Source organism: Sorex fumeus, unplaced genomic scaffold, assembly GCF_029834395.1.
Source record: "Sorex fumeus unplaced genomic scaffold, SorFum_2.1 ptg000061l, whole genome shotgun sequence".
Lineage (NCBI taxonomy): Eukaryota > Metazoa > Chordata > Mammalia > Eulipotyphla > Soricidae > Sorex > Sorex fumeus.
Window position 1 is genome coordinate 19,013,944 of NW_026606118.1, and position 23,427 is coordinate 19,037,370.

At 43.5% G+C, this 23,427-nt stretch overlaps 1 protein-coding gene across 2 annotated transcripts in view; it reads left to right on the plus strand.

Annotated features, from left to right (window-relative positions):
- Nucleotides 1–718: 718 nt before the first annotated feature.
- The window catches only part of EPM2A (EPM2A glucan phosphatase, laforin), a 141,794-nt gene continuing 119,085 nt past the window's right edge, over nt 719–23,427 (plus strand). The window contains exon 1 of one of the 2 annotated variants that reach the window (XM_056126130.1): nt 719–813. Coding sequence is in view for 1 of the 2 variants with exons in the window: in XM_056126129.1 (XP_055982104.1) it covers nt 17,866–18,166 (301 nt within the window). In the remaining variant the exon portion in view is untranslated. Of the gene's footprint in view, nt 814–17,851; nt 18,167–23,427 lie in introns of those variants that run through there. The other variant, XM_056126129.1, reaches the window with a different exon arrangement.

A 23,427-nucleotide genomic window follows, 5' to 3' on the forward strand; every position in this document is an offset into this window, starting at 1 on the left:
TCATCACTCTGGCAGATAGATAAAGCTCTTCATTGTGCTGCCTCCCCATTTGAACCCTGTGCAGATTGTTACTACATGATGACTTACCCTTCCAAATGTCCCACAAAGATTGTAGTAGAACCCAGTCTCAAGTAGGAAGACAAACAAACAAGGTAAGGGTTCAGCAAAGAGTTAAGTATTACATCGTCGAAGCAGATATTCCTCATCAGTGAAAAGAGAACGATTCCTTCTTTTCTTGCAGAGAAATACTGAAATGTTTTGTGGGAATGGAAAATGATGGTCACAAAAGAATGCAGCAGAGTATTTTTTAGCACTAAGGTATATGCAAAGGGCCATCATTCACTCAGTGATGCAGTTCAAGAGGGGAAACGTGCCACAGCCCTTAGAATAACTGCATGATCTTTATGACAGTGAGTGACTGACTGGGACAATGGCGCTAAGCTAGCAACCTCAAATATTTAGGAACTCTCCATTACTCTTATTTATTTACTTATTATTTTTACAGTACCAGGAATCAAACTCAAGGGGCTCACGCAGCAAGATGTGCTCTCCTACTGAACTATAACACCAACGCGCCATTCACGATACAAGGCAGCATGTAATTAAATCAAGAGAAAATAATGCAACCCTAAATTTAGTTGAGAAAGAAAAATACCAGTATCAGCGTTTATAGTCTGATGGCAGTGGCTCATAAAGTTAACTCGGAAAAAAACAAAGGAGCATCTCTAAGCAATCCTGCATTGTGTTTCTTGATACTCCGGAAGAGGACATGGTAACAAGATGTTTATGTCTTGGGTTCAAACACTGAATCACGTAAGTTGCTTTTCTCAAGGATACATAACACATAGTAAAAAATGGCTAAATAAGTCTAAAACTGAAGATATCAAGATAAAATATGATTTTAAGTGATAAAATATAATATTATGCAATAGTTTAATTGGTATTGTTTTTCTTATTGGGTATATGTGAAATAATGGCACACTTTATAATCAGTAACATTTTGCATTTAAAGCAATGTGATCATTTTAAATAGTATTGCAACTTTCTCAAATCAATATTGAACGGAGAAAACATCTGGCAGGGAAATGTGAGAAGACTTAGATAGCAAAAGAAAATTAAGATATGTATCTTTATACAACTATATATAGAATAATCTAGAGCACATGGAAATATTTATGACTTAAAAATCATAATAATATTAGGCAAACTATCCAATTAAGTTTTTCATAAATCATGCTATTTGGTTTGGGATGCTAATTTTTAAGGGGAAAAATGAACGGAAGGTAAGAAGAATGATGGAAGACCAGGGAGAAAATTCAGTGGTAAAGCACTTGCTTTGCATGTGTGAGACCTTGGGTCTAATTCCCAACCTCCCCCAACACAGACACACACTATAAAAGATACATGGTCTGATGTAGAGACAAATCGGTTGTAAAATAACCATATAAATATAAATGATAATTGTTTTTCATTAATATCATTATAGTAATTGGCTGTCTCTTCAAGACTCATGTTTATGTGAGATTTCAGAATACAAAATGGGTCTTTTGGGGAGTGGGGTTATGCTACAGTGGCAGTGGTCAGGGACTTCTCCTGGCTCTGTGCTCAGAGATCATGCCTGGCAGTTCTCAGGAGACCATATATGGCACCCAGAATCAAACTGAATTTGGCTGTGTGCAAGGAAAGTGCCCTTACTCTTCTACTATTTCCTTGGTCCCATGAAACAGGTCTTTCCAGATAAGTTAATAAAGGTAAAATGAGGTTATACTTGACCAGGACAAACTCAAAGGGCAAAACTGCAAACTTCGCAGGAAGGGTGGGGTTTAATCGTCAGTCCCCACACACTGCCAGGAGTCACCCCAAGTAAGCAGAGGGTTTATCATCCCTAGCAGGGACCTATATGCAGTCTGTAAAAGAACAGACACACTGAAGGCCATGGAAGAGAGGGGGGGTTGGTTTGACTTTTTACTAGTCCACGATCAAAAAGGGTATATCTATTTTCAGGATATATTTATTTATTTTTCGCTTCTTTATGCTGAAATATTTATCTCTCTTTGTCTTTAATGTTATTCACATTTTAAAAAGTATACTTGATAGTCCAAAGAGATAGCCTAATGGACTGAGCACTTGTTTTGTCCGTGGGAGGCCTGGGTTTGATCCCTAGCACCACATGGTTACCCCAAACACCACCAGGAGTGACACCCAAACACAGAGCCAGAAATAGTTCCTGAGCCTTGCACACGGCCAACCCAGGTTCAATCTCCGGCATCCCATACTTTCCCCCGAGCACCGCCAGGAGTAATTCCTGAGTGCAGAGCCAGGAGTAACTCTTGAGTGATTGGTGTGTGATCCAAAAGAGCCAGGAAGGAAGGAAGGAAGGAAGGAAGGAAGGAAGGAAGGAAGGAAGGAAGGGAGGGAGGGAGGGAGGGAGGGAGGGAGGGAGGGAGGGAGGGAGGGAGGGAGGGAGGGAGGGAGGGAGGAAAGAAGGGAGGAAAGAAGGGAGGAAAAAAGGGAGGAAAGAGGGGAGAGGACAAAGGAAGGAAGGATGGAAGGAAGGAAAGGAGGGAGGGAGGAAAGAAGGAAGGAAGGAAAGGAAGGAAGGGAGGGAGGGAGGAAGGAAGGGAGAAAAGAAGGGAGAGAAGGAGGAAGGAAGGAAGGCAAAGGAAAGGAGGAAGGGAGGAAGGAAGAAAGGGAGGGAGGGAGGGAGGGAGGGAGGGAGGGAGGGAGGAAGGCAAAAGAAAGGAGGAAGGGAGGAAGGAAGGAAGGAAGGAAGGAAGGAAGGAAGGAAGGGAGGGAGGGAGGGAGGAAAGAAGGGAGGGAGGGAGGGAAGGAAAGGAATAGCTCCTCAGCACCACTGGGTGTGACCCCCAAGTCATGAAAAAAACAAAATAAATTTTTTAAAGGAAAGTATACATTAATCTAGAAGGTTTTGCAATAAAAGTTTGCCTGATATTTTCTCATGGGAAAATTCATGTAATATGTTCTAAGACTATCTTTATCGTTTATCACAGTACCGTCACAAAGTGATGAAGGATTGTCTGTAGAATATTTTCTGAGGAAGTACAGAATAAAAGCTCTGTTGACGAAGGGCAAACTCACTAGATTATCAGAGGGTAGTCAAACAAATGTTTATTCTGTAGAAATATTATTTAGGAAATAATCAAGAGAAAGTTATGCCCAGCACACACAATAGAACAAAAGGGAAAAAATAGCTGAGTCACACTTACAGTCAGAACACCAGAATGGAAACCGAATTTTTCCAGTTTCTCATTAGAGACAGTCATTAGAGTTTTAATAGAAATACCAGAACCACTTTCAAATCTCAGTATTATTATTAAGCAATGTTTTGTTCTCTGTGAGATGTAGCTGTTCAGCCCTCTAATTCTTACTGAGCTCTCATAAGCTGACATGACCTAATTATATCTCTCCACTCCTTAATGAGAGCAAAAATTAAAATGGTAATGACTGAGGGCTGGAGAGATAATACAGCAGGTAGGGCCTTGCATCTGGCTGACCTGGGTTCAATCCCTAGCAACCCTGAGCACTTACTGAAATGTTCCCCAAACACCACAGTTGTGACCTGAAAACAAATAAAAAATTTGATATGACTATAAATTATAGGGTCTTATAATATGAAGTCACTACCCAGTGGTAGAAATAATCAAAATATCTTAAGATGAGAGACTAGAGAGGTAGTGCAGCAGGTATTGGGCTTTTCATGAGACTGAGCTTGGTTCAGTCTTGGTTCTTGGGAACCATATATGATTCCCCAACCCCTACCAGAGACGATCCCTGAGCACTGAGGCAGGAGTAGGCCCTGAGCACTGCCAGGTGTGGCCCCCAAATGAAACCAGAACAAACAAATTTTGGCTTGTTTTACAAGTCTGTGTTCTTCCCTGAATATATCTCTTTTTCTTCCCTCACTTCTTTCTCTTCCCTCACTTCTTTCTCATCTATCCTTCCTTCCTTCCTTCCTTCCTTCCTTCCTTCCTTCCTTCCTTCCTTCCTTCCTCCCACCCTCCATCTCTTTCTGCCTCCCTCCCTCCCTTCCTTCCTTCTTTCCTTCTTTGTCATTTGGAGAGATAGTACAGTGGGTCAGGCACTTGCCTTGTGTGTGGCTGAACCCTATTTGATACCCAGCATCCCACGTGGTCCCACCAGGAGTAACTCGTAAGCATTGTCAGGTGTGGCCTGAAAACAAAAACAAACAAAAAGTGGTTTTCTCATATTTCAAACAACACCAAAAACTATAACATGAAGGTTCTTCTGGTTCGTAAAAATCTAGTTTTGGGGCTAGAGATAGTAAAGCAGGTCTAGTATAAAGAGTCTGTCTCACGTATAGCAGACTAGACCCAGGTTCGATCCCTGGTCCCCCATGTGGTCTGCTGAGCCGCAACAAGAGTGATCCCTTGAGCACAGAAAGAGTAGCTCTGAACACTACCAGGTGTGGCATCCCCTGCCCCCCACTCAAAGACACCTCACAGTATTATGTGCAACAGGACTGTTTGGTTTATTGATGATAGACTATAGAGTTTGGTAAGAAAATTCAAGATTGAAAATTGCCTGAGGAGTTTACAACCAATCTCAGAGAAATGATTGTATACCGATAACAAGTAAATCTTGAACCATAATTTTGGATAAACGCCTCTAAAAAGGCTGGAGCAATAGCACAGCGGTAAGTGCACGCAGCCAACCTGACCCACCCGGGTTCAATTCCTCCGCCCCTCTCAAAGACTATCTCGCCCACACGGCAAAGTCTGGCAAGCTCCCCGTGACGTATTCGATATGCCAACACAGTGACAACAAAGTCTCACAATGGAGACATTGCTGGGCTCGGTCGAGCAAATCGATGAACAACGGGAGGACAGTGACAGTGACCTCTAAAAAAGGGAGTTTTTTTTTTACATGCATTTGATTTCTAGTTAAGCCCTATTTTATCGGTAGCTGAATCACTCAATTTCCAACAATTCACGGTGAATACATACTACTCAAGGAAAACTCTGTCAATCCATAATTGTTTCCCCTCCCCTTGCTTATCTCTAATATTGGAAAGTTTGCTTAGCTCACTGAGATGAGGTGAGTCTGTTCCTTGGCCAGCAACTCCTACATTTCCAGCCTATGCACAGGCAGCCAATTGTGACTGGCCCCGTTGGTGGCTTGTGGTAGCATTACTTGACTTTCCTCTGTACCCAGGGCTAGCTGGAGGGAGACCAGGGGCTGAAGGCTTGCCCTGCATGTGGCTGGCAGTATCCCATCCTGCAGGGCCTAGGCAGCTCCACGCCAGAGAGCCCTTGTACTGACACACCCAGGAGTGGGCCCTAGGCCTCCTGAATATTGCCCAGGAAGACCCTTCCCCGTAGGGAAGTAGCTCAGAGAGCTCAAAGGTTCAGAGCACATGCCTCTTACGTGTGAGGCCTGACTTCCATCCTTGCTCGTGCATCCCTGCACATGTGTGCTGGTGCCCATGGATGGAGTAGGTGAAGATATGGCCAGGCTTTCGAGGCTGGGCTGTGTGTTGCCAGAAGCGGCCCTCAGCACCCCTGAGCACTGCTAAGACCCTCCAACTTCCTGCAAAATCAAAAAAATCTGCAGTTCCAAAACAAGAGGGTTATTTATTTATTTATTTATTTATGTTTAACAGTTACAAAGCTGTTCACTATTGGGTTTCAGTCATATAATGTTCCATATACACCTGTCCCTCCACCAGTGCACACTTCCCACCACCAATGTCCCCAGTTTCCCTCCGGCCACTCCCCTTCGCTATCTCTATGACATGTGCTTTCCTTCTTTCTCTCTCTCTAACAAGAGTTCTTTTTTTTTCCTTTTTGGGTCACACCCAGCAATGCATAGGGGTTACTCCTGGCTCTGCACTCAGGAATTACTCCTGCCGGTGCTCAGGAAACCATATGGGATGCTGGATATCAAACCCGGGTTGGTCGAGTGCAAGGCAAACGCCCTACCTGCTGTGCTATCGCTCCAGCACCACAAGAGTTCTTTTTTAAAAAGTCTTGGGGCCTGGAGCAATAGCACAGTGGGTAGGGCATTTGCCTTGCACGAGGCCAACCCGGGTTCGATTCCCAGCATCCCATATGGACCTCTGAGCACCGCCAGGGGTAATTCCTGAGCGCAGAGCCAGGAGTATAACCCCTGTGCATCGCCAGGTGTGACTCAAAAAGCAAAAAAAAAAAAAAAAAAAAAAGTCTTAACTCAGGGCAATGTGGTGAACTTAATTTTATTAAAGTGACTGAATATTAAAGACATTAATCTGGCAAAATAAATTATATTTTCATTTTTTCAATGAAGGAATTTTTCTAAGTCAAACCATGGAATCAATCACTGCTCTACTTGGGATGTAGAAACTTAATTAAACAACATTTTTTTTTCTTCTGGTGAATTTTGAGGCCCTGCAGTGACTGTGTTTGAGTGGGACATTTATTGAAAATGAAAGATTTTTGGGAAGTCAATAAATCACAGTTTCTGAAAAGAATGTTACTTCATAGAATGCTCCAAAGGTCTGATATCTAAATGAGCTTATTAAGTGAACAGTAGCCTTGCCATGATTAATATTGTTCACCTGCTAAGTTTTGCACAGTGTTCCCACATAATGATGAAGGCGTGAGCAAATAGGTTAGAACAATTTACAAGGTATTAATCTCTGCTGCAAAATGAGCTCATACCTTTATGTCGAACTAAGGAAACGGTTAGTGTGATAATCTCTCTTTGGACATTACACACACAAAATTGTTTTCTCTTTTAGTTTTCATTTCTTTTTCTTAAATAAATTTTAATTCCTTTTTTATTGATCTTATCATATGTTGAACTAAGGTGTATGAAACAGTGAGTGTGATAAGTTCTCTTTGGACATTACATATGCAAACATGTTTTCTCTTTTAGCTTTCATTTCTTTTTCTTACAGAAATTGTCATTTTTTTTTAAATTGAACTACCTTAACATCTTTATTGCATCATCCATTATTTTGTTTTGTGTTTTCTTTTTTTTTTGGGAGGCCACTCCTGGCAGTGCTTGCTCGAGGGTTTCACCTGTGTGTTTGGGGGACCATGTCATGCCAAGCATACACTTTAGCTCTTTGAGTTAGCTTTCCGTCCTTTATCCATTGTATTACAAATTGCAGTGTAAGAAACAACTCATGGGGCTGGAGTGATAGCACAGTGGGTAGGGCATTTGCCTTGCATGTGACTACCCAGTTTGATTCCCAGCATCTCATATGGTCCCCTGAGCACTGCCAGGAGTAATTCCTGAGTGCAGAACCAAGAATAAACCCTGTGCATCGTCGGGTGTGACCCAAAAAGCAAAAAAGAAAGAAAGAAAGAAAGAAAGAAAGAAAGAAAGAAAGAAAGAAAGAAAGAAAGGAAGGAAGGAAGGAAACAAGTGCTTAATTAGCCTGTATGCAGTTCTCTTTTTTTAGGGCGGAGGGAGAGGGAGGGTGGTTGTCACACCCAGCAGTGCTCAGGATTTTGGACTCTGCACTCAGGGATCACTTCTGGTGGACTTGGAGGATCATATGGAATGCCAGACTCAAACCTGTGTCAGCCACAGGCAAGACACATCCCCTATCACTGTGGTCCCTGTATGCAGTTCTTAAGGCATAACATATAATTATCTTTTTTCTTGGTATGTGTGTGTGTGTGTGTGTGTGTGTGTGTGTGTGTGTGTGTGTGTGTGCAGGGCTGTTGTGCTATACCCAGCACTTCTCCCAGGGCTTACTCCTGGTTCTGTGCTCAGGGGACATAGCAATACTCAGGGAACTTATGGGGTGCTGGGGATCAAACAGGAATCATCTGCTTGCAAGTCAAGTATCTAAAGCACTATAGTTTTTTTTTTCTTTTCATTTCTTTCTTTCTTTTTTTTTTAAAGTAATGCTTTATTGAGATATAATTCACAAACTATACAAGCAATCCATTTAAAGTATATGAGTGGGGGGTCTACCGATCTCTTCAGTGCAAATATGCAGTTCAGGGTTTATGAGCAGTGTATGAGTTATACTAGCCATAGGTCTAGCTGTTGGCTGGGAGGGGTGGGTAATGGGTTAAATATTCCTAGGAGCAAAGTCTCTCGCTCTGTCATTAATTAGCTGCATAACCTTAGATTAGTGAAGGTTTCAAAAACTTGAGTACTTCTCTAGTAGTTCTTCAGAGTTCCTAACTGTATTATCAGAATGCGTAAGATAATATGAATTTTATTCATATTAAATTTTATCCATTTCTGGATATAAATTTTATTCATATTAAATTTTATCAATTTCGGGAAATGATCTTGTTCCTGATGTTCCATTCACTCTCAATGGGATGAACATCTCCGAATGCAACAGTTATGTGTACCTAGGTTGAGAAGTCAACATGACAAATGACCTGGCAGCTGAGTAACGCAGGAGAAAGAGAGTGGCTTGGAATGCCTTCAAGAACGTTGAAGAAATAGCTAAGAGGACAAAGAACCTCTGGTTCCGGGCACATCTCTTCAATTCCACTGTTCTTCCTGCATTAACATACGCTTCAGAGACCTGGGCCCTACGCAAACATGATGAGAATGCTATTCAGGTCTGCCAAAGAGGAATCAAAAGAGCTATGCTTGGTGTATCACGCTTCACTCAAATGAGAGAAAGAATCCGAAGTTCCGACCTTCGTCGATGGTCAAGAATCAGGGACGCTGTCTCATTTGCCAAGGTGTCGAAAATCAGATGGGCTGGACACGTAATGAGATTTGGAGATGACTGCTGGACTAGAGCCATTACCGACTGGATTCCACGGGATGTGAAAAGATCACGTGGCCGCCCACCTATGAGATGGTCAGACATCTTCGTCAAGACCCTGAATGATTGATTTGAGGCTCTTCGTGTTCCTTGCCATTGGGCTACATTAGCATGCGACAGGGATAAATGGAGACTTACTGGTGCCCACTCGAGCGAATTGATGAATAATGGGATGTCAAGTGATCAAATGAAGTAAATTTTATCCAGTGTAACCAAGACTGACTTGAGGACTTTAGTGACTAACACAAAGGAAATGATAAAGATAAACTTGGGGGATTAGGGGTGTTTGCAAGAACACTAAGTTTTTCTTGGTGGGGGGGAGGGGAGGAAAATGGGCAATTCACTGATGAAGCCAAAAGAACTTAGGGTTAATATCCAACACAGCAGGTAGGGCACTTGTTTTGCACTGATCCAGGTCCAATTCCCAGCACAGAGATAGTCGTTGAATAAATGGCAATATTTCATCATGACGATAATGATGGGATGCTGATGATGCAGATGCAGCATGGATCAGAAAAATGCCATCCTGCTATGGAATAGGAGAAAATACTCACACGCCATTTATCTTACAATGGGCAAGATATTCAAGCCACATAAGGAACTCCCAAAAATAAGATAGCACTGTAGCACTGTACTGTCCTCCCATAGTTCATCGATTTGCTCAGGCGGGCACCAGTAATGTCTCCATTGTGAGACTTGTTACTGTTTTTCTCATATTAAATACGTCATGGGTAACTTGCCACGCTCTGCCGTGTGGGTGGGATACTCTCGGTAGCTTGCTGGGATCAGTAGTTAATGGAGAAAAATAAGATATATATGAAAATTCATATACACATACCCTTCACAAATAAGAAGAGAAACTGACCAGATACTTCACCAAATGAGACAGCCAGGTAGACAATAAGTATATGACACAAGGTTTGTTATCACTTGATATAGGGCAAAATGTGAATCAAAATGATCACAAGAATAGGCAAGGTTCCTAATGCAGAACCCAGCAGCTTGGAGCAGAAAAGTGAAAGGACTATGCGTTAATCCAGGCAATCATTTCTGCCCAGAGGGGAAAGGGTGTTGCTCCCTTCCGCCCTCCTTCCTCTGGAAAGAAAGATGGCGGCCACATGGGAGCCTTGTGGACAGCAGGTATGAGCCGGGGGTGTGGGGGCGACTAAAACCTCATGGGAAGGGGGGCGTTCTGGTCCATCCTTCACGCCCTACCGAGGTCACCAGTTGCCCCCCGCGAGCGGCTCTCCAGCACGGCCACGGCCCCAGAAGCACAAGGACTTAATGCAGAACCCAGCAGCTTGGAGCAGAAAAGTGAACAGACTCTGCATTGATCCAGGCCATCAAGTCTGCCGGAGGGGAAAGGGTGTTGCCCCATTCGCCCTCTCCTCTCTGGAACGAAAGATGGCGGCCACATGGGAGCCTTGTGGACAGCAGGTATGAGCCGGGAGTGTGGGGGCGACTAAAACCTCATGGGAAGGGGGGCGCTTCGGTCCGCCCTTCACGCCCTACCGAGGCCACCAGTTGCCCCCCGCGAGCGGCTCTCCAGCACGGCCAGGACTCCAGAACACAGAAACCAATTTCTTAACTATCTGACTTTCAGTAGAAATACTTCCAGGGTCAATAGGTAAAAGAGCAGAAATCCAAAACCAACATTTAATTCTTGAACCCAGCCGTAGAAAGCAAATCACTTCACAATGCTTTTTCAGCATGTCTGATTTGGGGGGGGGGGGGTAAACTCTAAATAATAGTGGTGAATCTTTTATTGAAACAATGAATCTAATCAAAGCAGATAGAGTGTTAACTAGAATTCATCTGCTTCACAGGGACGGGGAGGGGTGGGGGGTGGGGTTTTATTGGGGTTCTTCATGGTAAAAAATAAGTATTGGTAAAGGGAAATGTGTTTGATATTTGCATGACTGAGACATAAACCTGAAAGCTTTGTAACCTTTCCCACAGTGATTCAATAAATAAATTAAATAAAATAAAATAAAACTAAAATAACTTTAAATTAAAAAAAAAAAGAATAGGCAAGGTTCCATCTTTTCTTATCACTGTATAGAATTTCATTGTGCATATATACCACAATTTCTTTATCCATTAATTGTTGGCCATTTCGTTTTTTTATCTTTCTAATGTAACTGTTCTAATAGTCATATTGTAAATATTGGACTTCAATAAACATAGGAGTGTACATATATTAAAAAAAGAAAGAAAGAAAAATACCATCCCAACTGTAGAACTCAGGTGTAAGGTTGCTTATATGTCCCACAAGTTGGAACAATGCTTCCAGGCTTCTGAGAATTCTCTCATTCTTGTCAAGATTATTTGGGTTTTAAAAGTTTAATAGGTCTAATCCTTGAAGTTTTATATTAAATCTTATAGATTTTTATCTGCTTATGAAATGAGTCTATCTAGTTGAACGGGTTAACCCAAAAGTTACATTTTTATCACCTAATGGGAAGTCCTTCTGTCTTTATTTAAATTCAGTTAAAACTTTAATTCACTATTGAAAGAAACAGAAAAAGACACAATAAAACAGAGGTATATTTTATCCTATAGTGATCTAATGTCTTCACCAAAATTCTCATGACATTCATCAAGGACCTGGAATAAATACTGTTAAATTTTTATGGCACCATAATAATCCAAAAAGATTTTTAATTTTTATTTTTTACTCTCTGAAGGAAGCTCTGCACTGGATTGTCTCTCACCTTGACGTGCAGTCACCTGACTTGACCTTCTACTTTCCCTAGGAAAGGCCAGTTGAGGCCACTGCCTAACAGACACTGGGCTTGAGCCATTGATTGGGAAGAGGATCTCAAATGAGAAGTGCACGGAGGAGGCGCGGGTGTTACAGGGCTGAGGGTGGCTTGCAATGGCCAGGCAAGGGTCAGTTCAATGTCTTCTGAAAAGTCACAAGTAACAACTAGTGACAGCACTAGTTGTTAGTGAGCACTGAGAATGCAGCTCTTTTCTCTGCTGGTGTTGGGTGGGAATGGAATTACTGGAATCTCCTTGAGAGAGACATGTCATATGTATCAAAATGGGATGTGGATTTTTTAAATAGTTGAGAAATGTTGTGGGATTTTTTGGACAAAACTTTGGGAAAGCTTTTTTCCCCGCCCCCTGTTGTTCAGACACGCAAAGAAATTTCAAGTAGCCCAACTGATAATTTTCCAGCCTAGGAAAAGGTCAGTTGCAAGATGCAAAGATTGCACTCGAATTTTCTCTGGAGGATTTTGTTAAGCTTTCATTTTTAAGAAATCTATAAAATATGAAATAGTCTATGTGATACATTTGGCTCTTAAATATATTGTGATAAGCAATAATTAATGGTCCCTGAACTCCCTGGATGAGCCAGAATTTACATTAGTGATTGTGTATATACAGATAAAATATTGTACGGGGAGATTTAGGATAAACCACTGGCTAGTGAAAGTTTGCTTGAGAAACTGAAATCAAAAGATCTAACAATGCTTTCTCTGGGAGAGCTTTGAAGGAATTTACATGTGAATTGGATCCCGAAATTTCAGGCTTGGGAGAGTTGTCTTGGTGGATGAGAATCTGTCCTAGAAGAAGCTTCCCCTGAGGGAAGGGCTTTACCCCTATTGATTGTGACCACACCTATGTGTAAGCCCCAACCCTCATGCTTTTGGGATTTAACTAAGACTGTAAGAGTGGGCTGGAGGATGCAGAAGGAGAATGAAGGGGGATGGAGAAGGGGAATGAAATAGCATGGGGGAGGAAGAAGCAGGAGGAGAATCAGAAGAGAATGGAGATGAGAATAGAAAAAAGTGCAACTGACACCAACCAGCCAGGCCTTTGTTACTTCCTTCATCCGCCCATTGCCATCAGGTGGGGGAAGAGGCTCCAGACCACCGACAAGGGCAATGAGATAGAAAGAGCACCACCATGGCCCTTTAGTAAATACACACTTACAGTATTGTAACTAGAAAGTAAAATAATAAAGAATAAAGAATGAGAGTGTTGGATAACATTGGGTTATCCTTGCTCCTCCTTCGGGGAGCTTAGGTTTAATAAGTTACTCCCACAACAGTGCCCCTGAGGCACACCCAATTCCATCAGGCACTAATAATCCTACATTGTTTTTCTCTTTCCTTTATGTCCTTTGCATGGTTTAGCAATGTCCTTTTTGTATAGACACAGGAAGACAGTTAATGCTATGCTTTTGTAACATGGGAGTTAATTGACTCCAAATAATATATATTCCTGGGCATCGATCATATTTACTTCACTTAAGCCTCAGTTGCCCTTACTTCCTAACACCTCCTAAAGGAGGGTCCCAGCGAGGGACAAGGATGAACCCAGGGTAAGCTGTAAGCTACCCTGGCATGGGAAAGGGACAAGCCAAGTGCCATAAGAAGTATAATAAATTAAGACCATGGACATGGAATAAACTGTCATGACTCAAAAAGAAGTAACTGAATAAGGACCTTGCTGGGATTAGGAAAGACTAACCTGGCCTGAGGACTGAAGTCTGGGATAAATATAGCGAGATGTCCCCAGGAAGAGCCAATCTTTTTTTTTTTTAATTTTTAATTTTTTTTTATTAGTGAAACACCATGAGGTACAGTTGTAGATTTACTATTTTTTGTGCTTGGGTTTCGATTATACAATGATCAGATACCCATCCCTCCACCAGTGCCCATTTTCCACCACCATGGATAATATCCCCCCCACCCCCATCCCCCCATCACCCCCTGCCTCTGTGGCAGGGCAATCCCCTGTGTTCTCTCTTTCGTTTTGGGTGTTGTGGTCTGCAAAAGAGGCATTGAGTGGCAAACATGTTCAGTCCATAGTCTACTTTTGACATGCATCTCCCCTCCTGGGAGGATCCTCCAAACACCCTTTATTTGGAAGAGCCAATCTTTAAGCTTAATATATCTCTTACTGTGTTCATACAAAATGATTAGAAATATTAGCAAGAAGTAAACTTACTGTGATTGTTTAAGTGCCAGACTGGAGTGATAGCACAGTGGGTAGGGCATTTGCCTTGCTTGCGGCCGACCTGGGTTCGATTCCTCCGTCTCCCTCTCGGAGAGCCTGACAAGCTACTAAGAGTATCCCGCTCACACGGCAGAGCCTGGCAAGCTCCCCGTGGTGTATTCGATATGCCAAAAACAGTAACAAGTCTCACAATGGAGACATTACTGGTCCCTGCTTGAGCAAATCGATCGATGAACAGTGGGAGGACAGTGCTACAGTGCTACAGTTTAAATGGATTACCAGCTGAGGAAAGGAGAAAACAATACACCCTAGATGGAATCCTGCCCTTGACCAGATCTCCTAGTAATCTAGAGTGATGAAGCCTCAGATGTGATTTTGTCCTTGAGTTAATCTCCTAGAACTCCCCCTGAAGGAGTGTGTTTACACCTGTTTGTTGTTATGACAATGTTCAACCGCATCTATGTGTACACTAACCCTTCATGATTTCTATATCACTATGCTATAAGGAAGGAGAAAGGAAGCGAAATTGCTATGCTGTCAGGGGAAAGAAAGAAGTACGCTGGGGAAATAACAAGGGAGAAATAACAAGGCTGTGAATAGGGAAGAAATATTGACAGTGGGAAGTAATAATGGGGGAAGAGATCTAACTATGTTGGAGAAGTTACTACACTGTAAATGGGGAGAGATCTAACTATGCTGGGGAAGAAATAACTATGCTATAAGAGAGACGCAGGAGAACAAAGCTGTAAGGATGAGGATGGGAATGAAATAAACAGTCCCTGATTACCAAGCAGCCTGGGGTCCCGTTTCCCCATCCCTTCATTCATCTGTTGCCATTGACCGGCCTGGGGAAGCGACTCTCTGCCACCAAATGCTCCTGTCCCACATGCCCAAACTTCCTTGAAACTCACACACGAGTACATGACAATGAATTTACTTGACATGTAAGGGCTTAATAACTATTTTCATGGGCATAAATTCAGGTGAGGGACTGGAGTGGAGTGAAAGTACAGCTGGTAGGGTGCTTGCGTTGCATGCATCCAACCTGGGTTTGACTTCTGCCAGCCCGTTTGATCCTCCAGAAGTGCTCCCTGAGTGCAGAGCCATAAGTAAGCCCTGAGCACCACTAGGTGTAACCTCACCTCCCAAAATTCAAGTGATAATTTATGGTTGAGGAGTTTGTTTAATTCAGATTTTGGCATTGCTTGTTTCTTTAAAAAATAATTTTTAAAAACTTGTGGAATGTATTTATTAAAATATTTTGTCTTTAAAGGACCTTGGGGCCGTATTTGAAAATGCTCAGGGATCAATGCTTGAGGGACCAGATCCAGAGCTTGGGACTGAACCTGTGTCTGCTGCATGTAAGATCAGACTTACACCCAGCATTATCTCTCGAACCCAGCTCTCCTTTCCAATTTTATTTTACCTAGGGGCATAAATGTAGACATCACTTTGTACTATATATATAATCCACATCATAAAATAGGCTGCTCCATTTTGGGGGATGGGTTGGTTTTTTGGGCCATACCTGGCTGTGTTCAGGGTTTACTCTTGATTCTGTGTTTGGGGATCATTCCTGGCAGTGATCTCAGGATCATATGCAGAGCCTGGGATTGAACCACGGCTGGCTGCAAGCAAGGCAAGTGCCATACCTTTTGCAGTATCTCTCTGGTCCTGCTACATATTTTATTTGGGAGCTTTTATCTGGGATTCTTCAAAGCACTCAGCTTCTTTATGCTAAGAGAGAGGAGGAAAGGAAATAGCATCTGTTAAATATACTATTTTACTTCTGGGGCTACTTTATTATTTGCAGAATGAGGGTACTCACTTGGGAAGAGCTGGCTGGAAAGATGCCATTTGGAAAGTACACAAGTAGCAAAGCTCAAGAAAGTCCTGAACTGTGAACTCCGGGGGTATTTGTACGGCCAAATGACTCTTATTTTGTAACAGCCAGAATATTTTGTAACAGTAACTTAAAAAAGGACTCACATGCCACTGTGATTTAATGTCTGTTTTGCTACTGAATCATCCTTGTTTGGCCAGCCCAGCCGTCTTCACATTTTTCTTTGTGTTTATCTTCAACCTTAGCAACTAACCAAATACTGAGTGGAATATCAATATTTATGAGTAAAATACATTGAGTTTACTAATTGTTCCATAGAGAGACTGCAGGGCTTATATTTTTGTACTTTCTGGTTTGTTTATCTTGAATATACGCAATTCTGGGCTTTTTACTATTCATAGATATTTAAATACTGATAATAATGTTAAAAATTTCATTTTTAGTTTATTTTAGGATGGGGGATGAGGGGTGGGGTTCTCTATAGCAGTGTTCAGTTGGCCAAAGGACCCAACCTGGGATTCTAGTTCAAACTGCAAGGATGGAAGAACTGACGCTGTACACCTATTGGCTCTGGTCTGAGGGTGGTGGGGGAGGGGATCCCTGTGATGCTAAGGCCTTCAGGGCCACAAGTGGAGGGCTGCACCTAGCAATACTTGGGGAACCAGGTGGTAGTGGAATCCCATGCTTGCGCCCTAACTGTTGTACTATCTCCAAGACCCTACAAATGTAAAGTTTTGTGTATTAGTAGTTTATGAGATTAATGATATCAGCATGTGGCATGCTGATTAATACACAAATGTAACAAGAATTAAAACTAATACAAAAAATTGAAGATGTTGACATTTTATCTTGGGCTGGAGCGATAGCACAGCGGTAGGGCGTTTGCCCTGCACATAGCCAACATGGCCCACCCAGGTTCGATTCCTCCGCCCCTCTCAGAGAGCCCAGCAAGCTACCGAGAGTTTCTCGCCCGCGTGGCAGAGCCTGGCAAGCTCCCGGTGATGTATTGGATATGCCAAACACAGTAACAACAAAGTCTCCAATGGAGACATTACTGGGCCCGCTCCAGCAAATCGATGATCAACGGGAGGGCCTTTACTTACTTTACTTTTAAAAATGTAACAAGTACATAAACAGGCAGACTGGTTTTCTTAGTTTGGGGATAAAAATGAAAGCTTCCCTCTCCCCATGGAACCTGTAGTTTTCTTTCGAGCCAGTAACTGCAAACCTGTGTTTCTTGGCACAGAAATGTCCACATTGAAAACACAGAGATTAATACTGAAACCAAAGTTTAAAAAAGGCTCATTTTGTATGTCAATATAAACATTCTACATTTACACTCGCAGAATCAGTATTTCTATGTTGTTTAACCTTGTAAAGAACTTGAAAATACTCCAAACTCATTTTGCACGTAAATATAATTTGTGGGTAAACAGTCACGTGCTACTTCAGGCATCCAGTTGGGTTAGTGGTTGGAAATGTTTTGGTTTTAGCATCTGGGGCTCCGAACAGCGCCTTTTCCTCCGAACTAAGAACTTCTGGAATTAGCGGTGATTTTAATAATATTTTTTTCTCTCACTTGGCATATTTGAAATCCAAGACCCAGAAGAGCAAGTTAAAGTTCAAGCTCTGAAGAATTCCAGTCCAGGATCTTTTCTCAACTTCCCAATTACCGAGGCTGTTTTCTATATGCCATACACTCTTTCTATATGACCCTCAAAAATAACTTGCAGTCTTTAGAAAACACAATTGGAAAATCACAGCGAATAGCAGAGGTTCTCCACCTTTTTTTTTCTTTTTCCCTTTCCGGTTGCTGCGCGGTGCTAGAAAAAGTACCCTTCTATATACGTGTATTTGTTCCCCCGCCCCTAAAAAGGTGCACCTCACACGTGTCCCCAGGAAACCCCGCTGCAAAGATATGGGCCCATCAACCAATCGCCGCGGCCGTCTTGGAGGCCACGCCCACCCGACCCCTCTTCGTTGTGTACTCTGGGAGCTGCCGCCCAATCGCTGCGGCCGCCCCTCCGGGAGGCCACACCTACTAGCCCTCCAGCCCCACTGTGGCTGGAGCCGCAGTCCAATCGCCACGGCCGCCTGGCTCTCAGGCCACACCCACCAGCCCTCCTCGTGGGTACTTCGGGAGCCGCCGCCCAATCGCCATTTCTCCCGAAGGCCACACCCGCCAGCGCCTTCGCCCAATCGCGCGGCCGCCGGGCTCCGAGGCCACGCCTACCGGCCCTCCTCGAGGGCACTCGGAGTCCCGGAGCGGCTCGGGCGCAGCGTCATGCGGTTCCGCTTTGGGGTGGTCGTGCCAACCGAGCTGGGCAGCTCGGCTCGGGAGCTGCTGGTCGTGGGGTCGCGGCCCGAACTGGGGAGCTGGGATCCGCAGGGAGCCGTGCGCCTGAGGCCGGCAGGCGTCACGGCGTGCGCGGGGGCACTGGCGCTGCCAGAGCCCGGCCTCTGGCTCGGGGAGGTGGAGCTGGAGCCCGAGGAGGCGGTGCCCGACGGGGCGGAGCCGGGTCGCGTGGGCACGTTCTGGTTCAAGTTCTTGAAGAAAGATCCCGGAGGAGAGTTTTTCTGGGAAGGTACTACTGAAGCTTCCGTTCCCCGGAGCTCGGAGTTAGGAGCTCACATCCCCCAACTCGGCCCGCGCCGTGCCTGTGACTTCCCCCTCTGCGTCCTTCTCGGGTTTCCCCAGGCTTTGAAGGTCGCCCGGGGTTTGATTGACAACGCTGTCGTCGCCTGGCGTGCCCGGGCTCTAGGCTGGTCCCTCAGATTCGCGCCGTATCCCAGGCGCATCCTGGAGCTGTTGCCACTCGCTTCCGTGCGCTCCCGGTACCCAGCGCCGGGGTCCCGTGTGCCCCGCGGTCCAAAGCCGCTCTGCGCCCCGACTGTCGGGGCGTGCCCTACCCTTGCTTCCTCCTCCTCTAGTCTGATCCAGCGGTTGGAGGCCAGCCTCTCTGCTAATTCTAGATTGCAACATGCTGGTTACTATTTTTCTTCTCTCGGGAGTGGAGCTGGAGCGTCAACCGGAAATGTTTTTCTTTTTGGAGTTCTTAAACACAAAAAACCAAAACAACCTAAATGGGACGACCGAGGCATGCTTTGATTCTTGAAAATATAATGGACAGGAGATAATATAGTGGGTAGGGCGCTTCCCGTGCATGTGGCGATCTGGATTTAATCCCAGGTACCTTTTATGTTCCTTGAGCCCTGCCAGGAATGATCTCTGAGTGCAGAGCCAGGAGTAGACTCCGATCTCCGCGGGTTGTAAAAAAATGCACATAGTACATGCTGGTTGTTAATAAAAAAAGAGAAAAGTACAAGGGAAAATTTCAGTGTTTCCCTTCCCCTTAAAACCTACTGCTTGTGCGCGTGTGTAGCTAGATAACTCAGACTGTATATTCTGTAGTTTTTTTTTTAATAATCTTAACTATATTGTGGGGACCGTTTAATGTCACTGTAGCAAATTGCGATGTTTCATTTTAAAACTGGCTACAAAATGTTCTACATCTAGCACTATACGTGGAGATTGCTTTTCTCTTTGCCAGGAACAGTAGTCGCTGCATGTAAATCAGTACAGAAATCTCTGAGCATTTGGAGGGTAGGGTAGATTCTAAGAATTGACATTGTTAGTTTATTGGTTTTTTTTTTTCTTTTTGAGTCACAACCCGTGATGCTCAGGGGTTAGTCCTGCATTGCACTCAGGAATCACTCCTGGAGGTGCTAGGGGGACCATATGGGATGCTGGGAATCAAACCCTGGTCAGCCGCGTGCAAGGCAAACGCCCTAACGCTGTGCTATTGCTCCAGCCCTGACATTGTTAGTTTAAACGGTGGCTCTACTGATAGCTCAGCAAAGACTGCCCGGTCCTAACCTGGAAAGCGTGTAGCCAAGCAGACTCCAGTGCATGTTCTGGAATCTGTTAAGACATTATCTTTGTATCTCTTTGCGACTGGTCCTGCAACCCTGATTGTTCTTAAGGTCCTTAATGGTATCAGGCGGGGATTAAGAGGCAAATCATCTTTCTCTTAAATTTCTTTTTGTTTTCAATGAAAACTATTTTTTTGTAGTTTAGATATGGTTTTCCACCCTCTGATATGTTTGATGTAATGTGCCCCAGTTTCATCTGAGTTGCAGCTCCCTGTAAGTGTACCTATTTTCTCATGGCTGCATATTATTCCATTGCCCCTATGTCCCTCGGCATCTCTTCTTGGATATTTGGGCTGTTTCTATGTCCTGGCTATTGTACTTAGTGCTGGAATAAACATGAATGCGTATATCTTTTTGAAGTAATTTTTTTTTCCTTTTTGGGTCACACCCAGTGATGCAGGGGTTACTCCTGGCTCATGCACTCAGGAATTACTCCTGGCAGTGCTCAGGGGACCATACGTGATTCTGGGAATTGAACCGGGGTTGGCTGCGTGTAAAGCAAACACCCTACCTGCTGTGCTATTGCTCTAGCCCTGTTTTTGTATTCTTGGCAGGGAGAAGCCATCTCTTCTTTAGATTTTACTGCTCTTAATAGTATTGTGTAGTTATTTTCATAGTAAACTAGTATTGATAATTCCAATACAAGTTAAAAGGGTAAAAAACAAAGGTTTCCCTTCCCTCCAGCTCTCATGTTCTCTGGTTTTCATTTTTGCATGTTATTTCCAATATTCTGAGTATTTTGTTGATACTGTCATTTCTTTTGTTTCATTATTTCTCCCAGGCTTTAGGGAGACATCTGTTTGTGGATGTTTGGGTGGGTGGAGGGATGATCGCCCAGTGCCAGGGGACCAAATTCAGACTTCTTGCATCCACTGCATGTGTTCTAGCCCACTGAACTATCTATCTCGCCTTCACATTGTTGTTTTTAAATTATTAATGTAAAATTTATTTTGGGGGATGTTGTAAGTGGTAGTGGGACAGACCGATAGCATAGTGGGTAGGGCGTTTACCTCGCACGTGGCCGACCTCGGTTCGATTCCTCCGCCTCTCTTGAAGAGCCCAGCAAGCTACCGAGAGTATCCCACCCGCACGGCAGAGCCTGTCAAGCTCTCCATGGCGTATTTGATATGCCAAAACCAGTAACAACAAGTCTCTCAATGGAGACGTTATTGGTGCCTGCTCGAGCAAATCGATGAGCAATGGGAGGACAGTGCTACAGTGCAGTGCTGTATGTGGTAGTGCTTGGGAGATGAGGACCAGGTGATGACAGGGATCAAATCTGGGGCTCCAGCCTTTGGAACTATCACCTCTTCCCTCTCCCTCAGCTTCAGCTCCCATTTTTAGGTTTTTTTGAGTTAGCATGTAAATTATGTCAATTTACACATGAAGCAGTTATATAGTATTAAATATTGAATATGAGATTAAGCACTTCATATTAAAATTAGACACTTGTTACAATTGTGACAAACTCTTAAATGAGCCATCATCCTATTTATAAAATCTGATTTAGCCCAAGTTCATGACAACTCTCCCTGCTGGTTTCAAAGTATTATTTTAAATTGCATATAATTATATATAGTGACCTTTGTATTTCAATAGAAAGTTTTGTAACAGAGAAAGCTACTTCTATATTAAATGATAAGAAACAGTTTGTATGTTTCTCTCCATTGTCTTTAATTAATTCAGATTTATACATTTTTTTAATTTTATGCAGTTTATATCTTCCCATCATGTACTTGTGTCTGCTTGTTTGAGATCCACAGGTTTAGTATAATTATTGTAAAGTAATCGCGAATTTTGAGCTGAATTAAGGCCTGTTTTATGAACTAGGCTTTTGGAACCAGAATGCCTGGATTTGGTAACCAGCACGTGATTTGCACATGTCTCTTAGCTCACCATGTGATGCTGAAAGGACTAACCTGGCTGATGGCATCCAATGTACTTAGAATATTAAGACTTAGGGCCGGAGCGATAGTACAGTGGGTCAGGCATTTGCGTTGCATGCAGCTGACCTGGGTTTGATCCTCGTCATCCCATATGGTCCCCCAACACTACCAGGAGTGATTCCTGGGTGCAGGACTAGGAGGAACCCCTGAGAATCGCTAGGTGTGACCTAAAAAAAGAAAAAAAAGAATATTAAGGCTTAAGTAAGTATTGTTTTTAATTTTGTGCAGAAGTCAGTGGTGAATTAAACCCAAAGAAAGGCAATGCAACCTGATGGTGTGTAATCAACCGCAGGAAGAAAAATTCTTTTTTCTTAAACTGTAAATCATGACCACATTCTAATGTAGGGATAATATAGTTTCTTTAACTTCATGTTTGGAGGGGAACTTTTTCCCTCCAGTTTGTCTTATAATTTCTGGTTTTTCGTTTTTTTTTGTTTTTAATGCCTTTAACTTTTATTTTCTTAATTTTTATTTTACAACACTATTGATAGTGGTTTCTCAGGAACATAATTCCAACACTACTGCTGCCTCCATTGTATCCATCTCTTTCTCCAAGGAACCCAGGACTCATTCCTCTCATCCTCCAAACTCAATTGTGTATAGTAGTCTCCCATTATTTTCCTTTGGACCTTTGTTACTGCCTTATTGTGTATCTTTTACTATTGATCACTTGATCACTTGACATCCTGTTACTCGATTTGCTCGAGTGGGTGCCAGTAATGTCTCTATTTGTCCCTGTCGCATGCTAGTATAACCCAATGAAGTCTGCTCGCTCCAAGAACACAAAGAGCCTCAAACCGTTTGTTCAGGGTCTTGACGAAGAAGTCTGACCATCTCGTAGATGGGTGGCCAGGCATTCTTTTGACGTCCCGTGGAATCCAGTCAACTCTAGTCTCCAAATCGCATTATATGTTCAGCCCATCTGATTTTCGATGCCTTGGCATATGACACAGTGTCCCTGATTCCCGATCATTGACAGTGTTCGGAACGCCGGATTCCTTCTCTCACTTGAGTGAAGCATGATGCTCCAAGCATAGCTCTTTTGATTCCTCTTTGGGAGACCTGAATAGCATTCTCATCTTGTTTGCATAGGACCCAGGTCTCTGAGGCGTATGTTAATGCAGGAAGAACGGTGGAGTAGAAGAGATGTGCCCAGAGCGGGAGGTTCTTCGTCCTCTTAGCTATTTCTTTGATGCTCTTGAAGGTGTTTCATGCCGCTCTCTTCCTTCTGTGCAATTCAGATGCCAAGTCATTCATCATGTTGAGTTCTTGACTTGCGTACACATAACTGCTGCATTCGGAGAGGTTCCTTCCATTGAGAGCAAATGGAATGTCAGGAACGAGACCGTTTCTCATGAACATTGTCTTCGTGAGATTCAGCTGCAGTCTGACCTTTCCACACTCATGGTCAAAGTCGGCCAGCATTTGTGCTGCTTGGCTAATGTTTGGTGTTATTAGAACAATGTGATCAGCAAAGTGGAGGTGGTGTAGTTGTCGACCATCTATCTTCACTCCCATTCCTTCCCATTCCAGTCGTCGCATGATGTTCTTGAGGGTGGCACTGAAGAGTTTCGGTGAAATGGTATCACCCTGCGAACCCCTCTCTTGATGTTGATGATCACTTCCTTGTAGAATGGTGAGATCCTGATGGTGAATCCGTAATACAGCTCATGGAGGATCCTGATGTATTGAGTTTGAGTGCCCTGTTTGGCTAGGGCTTCAATGACCGCTTCTGCCTCAACAAAATCAGAGGCCTTCTTTAAATCAATGAACGTTAGAGCGGCATTTTGAACTTCCGAGAAACCTCAGTGAGTTTGGTTATCGTGTGGATATGGTCAATGGTGCTGAATCCTTTGCGGAACCCAGCTTGCTCACTTGGTTGTCCTTCATCTAGTGTTCTGCTAATCCTATTCAGGATGACTCGAGTGAACAGCTTGTAGATGACAGACAACAGGCAGATCGGACGA